The 5,145-nt window shown below is 39.9% G+C and overlaps 2 protein-coding genes across 2 annotated transcripts; both read right to left on the bottom strand.

Annotated features, from left to right (window-relative positions):
• Window positions 1-1,144: 1,144 nt before the first annotated feature.
• On the bottom strand, window positions 1,145-2,252 carry LOC112094254. The gene is made up of 2 exons (XM_024174686.1): window positions 2,052-2,252; window positions 1,145-1,936 (listed from the first exon to the last, which is right to left on the bottom strand). Exons 1-2 carry the CDS (start codon window positions 2,158-2,160, stop codon window positions 1,428-1,430), a joined length of 618 nt encoding a protein of 205 aa, XP_024030454.1. The 5' UTR covers window positions 2,161-2,252; the 3' UTR covers window positions 1,145-1,427.
• Window positions 2,253-4,005: 1,753 nt separating this feature from the next.
• On the bottom strand, window positions 4,006-4,786 carry LOC112094253. The gene is made up of 3 exons (XM_024174685.1): window positions 4,754-4,786; window positions 4,311-4,631; window positions 4,006-4,209 (listed from the first exon to the last, which is right to left on the bottom strand). Exons 1-3 carry the CDS (start codon window positions 4,784-4,786, stop codon window positions 4,006-4,008), a joined length of 558 nt encoding a protein of 185 aa, XP_024030453.1.
• Between the last annotated feature and the right edge of the window lie 359 nt (window positions 4,787-5,145).

Raw genomic sequence — 5,145 nt, forward strand, 5'->3', positions numbered from 1 at the left:
GGCTTTTCTTTTTATTGTTTAGTATGATGAGAAAAAGAAAATATGTAACAGGTTAAATGATTATTTTACCAATGCTTTAATATTAATTTAGTTTTAAAATAAGGATAAAAAAGTTATTTTAGCTATCAAGAGATAAAAATTAGTGAGCCTCACAATAACTTTATTTACGGTCTATTTTCCATTATCTCATTTCTTCTTTCTTATTAAGCAACTCACTTTATCATTTTTCTTGAAATAATCCCTCCCCCACTTTCTTATTATTTTCCTATGATATACCAAACACACATCTGATGAATTTTTTTAAACTCCTAATCTTAATATCTTACCTTAGTTTAATCTGTACAAATCCAATAAAACCCCTCACAAATTAAACACTGGTCTCCTTTTTTCTTCTTCGTCTTGGCGTCTTCACCTTCAACCCCGTATCCCCTAAAAAAAAAAAAGAAAAAAGAAAAAGAAAAGAAAAGAAGAGAATAGATAACACATTGAGGAAGGAAAAAAAAAAAGAAAAAAAGAGAAGAAGAAGGCAATAGATAACACACATTTATTATTCACGGGGACACTAGGGGATACTAATTAGCCTTATGAAATAGATAAAAGTATGTCCATCCCCTTCAAGAAAAGGAAAAAAAAAAAAAAAAAAAAGCCATAAGTATGTCCATCTATTTATTCATACAAGTCCCTTTAGATAATTACATCCTACATAAGACACTACAGTGATTTCAAAGGAGTAGTGCACTAACAAAAGTGCAAAGTGGATAGTCTTAGAAGCAATGCAAACTATAGAGCACAATAACAGTGCCAAACATATAAAGCTCGACAATACGCGTAAGTATCTATATGCTTTTGAGGCTTCGTAATGTGATCAGAGAGTCACGGGTGGTGGTGATGAGAAGAATGTGGCTTATGTGGTCCAGGAGGGCCTGGCCGTGGTGGCTCATGGGGACTTGGTGGCGGCAGGACATGGGGACCGGGCGGAGGAGGTTTGGGGCGGCCGTGTTCAGGGCCCGGTGGCGGCGGGTGGGGATGGGGGCCATGATGTGGTGGTGGAGGATCAGGCATGTCTTCAGCTTTGCACTATAGTACTTTTCTAGTTAGGACTTTTGTGGCAAGGAGTCTATAGAAAGCCTAAGGTTGCGTTCTTTTCAATAACTCCAAATTCAAGATTGGAGTTAAAAAAGTGAGTTTAATTGGAATTGTGTTTGAAACTTGAATTGTGTGTTCACTTGGATGATTTGTGAGATGTGAACTTGAGTTTTATGTTCACTTTGACAAAAACATAACTCTAAAATTTTGCAAGTATTGACATGGATTTTTTGACTACACATTAATACACCTATATACATAAATAACAGAAACGTCCATAAGTTCATTACAACGTATTGTAAAATAAATACGGTAGTCGAAATTGCGGAACAAATATGTAACTACCGATTGCGATATGCTTCCAATGCCGCCCACATGCTAGCTGCCATCTCGTCCCTCAAAATATTCATTTGTCTACGATGTGCGGAGTTCTGATTTTGTTCCGTTCCGCGATCAGGATTGTGATTCTGATTAACATCTTGATCTGCATTTTCTGGATCAATTTCAAAAACTGGAACTCCGTCTCGTGTGTACTGGTGCAGTAGCTCATCGTTATTGTTGTACATATGTATGAAATTGTGAAGCACAGCACAAGCAATAGGAATTTGTATCTGTTTCTCTATTGGGTAATTATTTATGCACTTGAGTATGCGGAACCTTGCTTTCCAAACACCAAAAGTGCGCTCAATAGCATTTCTTAGGGACGAATGCGTGTAATTGAACAACTCACGCTGAGTTCGAGGACGCCCACGTCTTGCCCTATACTCTTGAAGGTGATATGTGCTCCCCCGGTACGGCGCCAAGAAACAATCGTTGTTCGCGTAGCCAGAGTCTACAAGGTAGTATTTACCTGCATTCGCCATTACAAAGCAATAATTAAGTACGGCCAACTCTTTAGTGAAGTCAAGCAACCAACGATGATGCTTGTTTATCAACATATATAGCAAGGATTGGGATTGACATACCGGGCGGTGGAGTTGGGAACTTTTTTTCTCGTACCCCCACTACGGATGAAAGAACGCGCGCATCATGTGCCGATCCCTCCCATCCAGCTAATATGTAGGTAAACTTCATGTCAAATGAACATACCCCTAACACATTTTGGGAGTAAAAACCCTTCCTATTCCTCCATACTTCGGGGTTACCTGATGGTGGAACACAAGGGACGTGAGTCCTGTCGAGAGCTCCAACACAATTCTGTAATCAATTAACAACAACGATGTTACCAATCTTATAATGTTAGTCGCTAACGATATGACATATGACTATTGACATACCTTAAACCATGGCAAATACTTGCTTCCATTCGCAGCAATGACTGGATCAATAATGTTAAAATTTGGGGGTGTTATGAAATCATGCCGCAGGTTACATATTGCCTCCAATATAGCCTCGAAGTATTTGGAAATTGTGGATCCAGAATGCTGCCATTGATCCTGCGATTCCCTATTGCTTTGGCTTTGGGACAAAATGTATAGGAAGATAAAAAGCTGCTCGTCCACGTTCATATTCCTAGTGGGTCTCAAATATCCTTTAAGTTCTAGGAGTGAACTCAGGCACTTAAAACAGTCACTGCCCATCCTAATCTTATTTCGAATTACGTCCTCATGGCCATCAAGCAAGTAATCAACAGGCATAATACCTGTGAACGCAGAGGTGTGCTTAGGTTGAGGTGGGAGTCTCTCCACGTAGGTTTGGTAATACCAAAGAATAGCCGCGACACTTGCTGCCTCATATTCATCATCAGAGTCATCGCCCATTCTGTTGTTGGGCAACGCGTTCGAAGGCCCTCCGTTCAACATTACAACTTGTTCGCCAAATCTGTTATAGTAGAAGTCACCTGTACAACATAGTTAATGTTAAAATTGTGCAATAACATAATGACAAAGTATTTAAAAGTCACTACTAAGGAGGTGCCCATTTCATAACAAGTAAAGTCTGTAATGCAAATTGCACCATGTGATCAGAACATAAATTGAAAGAAAAAGCAAATGAAGCAATAGTTTCGAAGTACAAAACAACTCAATAAATGATTACAACATAGTTAAAAGCCTCATAATTAAGAAAATGGTCCGGCATTGTCTGAGCCTCATAAACACAACCCAATAAATGATTACAACATAGTGAACAGCCTCATAATTAAGAAAATGGTCCGGCACTGTCTAAGCATCATAAATAAAAAGCCTCATAAATAGCTACTCCTCATTGCTTCCTCCACCAAAATGACCGGAGTTAGGTGGAAAACTAGGCATGTAATACGGTGCTGGACATTGAAAGTTAGGGGGATGGGGAGTAACATTTGGGGTCATGTTTTGGATTGGTGGGTGTTGTGGTTGCACGTGGTGAGGGGGTTGAGAGAAACTGGGTACTTGTGGTTGTGGTTGGCTAAAGGTAGGAGGTTGTTGGCCATAGATTGGCGGTTGTTGGTAAAAGTTGGGTGTGGGCATGAAGTTTTAATACGGGGGCTGCATGAAGTTGGAGGCCATGGATGGAGGGGCCATGCTGCAAGGCTGGGTAGTTTGATTCGTTTTAGAGCTAATGGTCCTCGTCACGAAACAAACCCTTTGCGTCTCTGTTATATCCAAAAAGAGTTGTTGCATATGCGAAAACCACGCAATGGCCTCTAAAAATGTTATAACACTTTCATCATCAAGATCCATTTCCTTCACGAGCACTGTACACTACTGCAAAACAGAAGGGGCCGCAGGGTTCTGACTAGCACTGGAACTGGTAGCCCTGCTACTATTCCTACTTTCTATAGATGCTACAAGTCGTCCAAGTAGTGCCTTAGCCTCTGGATCGCCAACCAGACGTTTCTGACTGAGTCCAGATTTCTTACCAATTGCCTTAGAGGTGGATGCAACATTCAAGCCCTTCCTAGCAATGTTCAACCCAGCTCGCATCGTAGTGACAAAACCGTCATCGTTGCCTAACGAATGCTACATCGCCCCCCCTCCCTTCACCTTCTTCAGCCGGGATTGGAATTGTGTCTACATGCTCGGTGGTCGGGTTTTCCAATCCCTTTGCAAATTCTCCACCTACATGGGTACTACCAAAGGCCTCGCAGTACAGGTCAAAGTTTTTAAGGGGCTGCTTCTTCGCAGCATTAGCCCACTTCTTATTCTGTGTGACAAATAACGTCCACATAAGCTACCTCACGTTTAACACATGTCCTAACTGTTGACAAATAATTCGAAAAGGGAAAATGAACATCTAGAAATTACCTTAGCAAAATCTTCCCAATACTCGTCCGTACAAGTCACTGCGCCTGTCACAGGATCCCAACCAAGGCCTGTGGTTGTACGTAGTATAACCTCCTTATCAAACTTGCCTTTTAGATGCACTCTCATCTGTTGAACCTTGGCTGCCGTAACTGGATCCTTAAAATATTTTTGTAGTTCAGTTGCCCAATCTTTCCAATTTTTTTGGACCGGTTTCCGACCATTGTATTTACAGTTATACTCTACTAGGAGTTGCAACAACTCCTCCTTCTGCTTTTGATTCCAATGAAGAGTCGTGTCCTCATCATTGCCCCCTCTTGGCATCTACCACCACACACCAACAGCATCATCCCGCACAAATAAGATTCCACAAACAAAAACAAGTATTAACTATTGTCTATATATATATATATATATATATATATATATATAAACACATAGTATACCTCAAGGCTTGAGGGTTGCGGCATGATTTTCATTTTGTCGAAAGTTCTTTATTTGTTTTCCTCTTTAATATTTGTCTCCACTATAGCCCTCATGTAAATTGGACTTATTATTATGTTTTTTTTTTAATTCAATCAAGAGAGAGGATTGTGGGAGGTTTGTTAGAAGTGAATTTGTTCCATATCTCCAAATTAGAACATGAGCTATAACTTTATGAAAGTGTATTGGGAATGTCAATTTGTCTGTTTCTTTCTTTTTCTATGTTAATTGTTAAAGATCATGTCCTTTTGTGTATCTTATGTTTCTACATTGCATTTTATATGGTGGGGGATAACAACTTAATCAAACAACATAGTGGGTTCCTATGCTGTTTATGTGTGGATTATACACTTTC

Source organism: Morus notabilis, unplaced genomic scaffold, assembly GCF_000414095.1.
Source record: "Morus notabilis unplaced genomic scaffold, ASM41409v2 Scaffold504, whole genome shotgun sequence".
Classification (NCBI taxonomy): Eukaryota; Viridiplantae; Streptophyta; class Magnoliopsida; order Rosales; family Moraceae; genus Morus; species Morus notabilis.

Bases quoted from the DNA above. Each gene is read 5' to 3' on its own strand.
- LOC112094254 (XM_024174686.1), bottom strand. From the start codon at position 2,160: ATGAAGTTTACCTACATATTAGCTGGATGGGAGGGATCGGCACATGAT. The intron at 1,937-2,051 runs GTATGTCAATCC...TGGCGAATGCAG, and splicing joins GTTCCCAACTCCACCGCCCG to GTAAATACTACCTTGTAGAC.
- LOC112094253 (XM_024174685.1), bottom strand. From the start codon at position 4,786: ATGAAAATCATGCCGCAACCCTCAAGCCTTGAG. The intron at 4,632-4,753 runs GTATACTATGTG...GTGTGGTGGTAG, and splicing joins CGCAACCCTCAAGCCTTGAG to ATGCCAAGAGGGGGCAATGA. The intron at 4,210-4,310 runs GTAATTTCTAGA...TTTGTCACACAG, and splicing joins ATTGGGAAGATTTTGCTAAG to AATAAGAAGTGGGCTAATGC.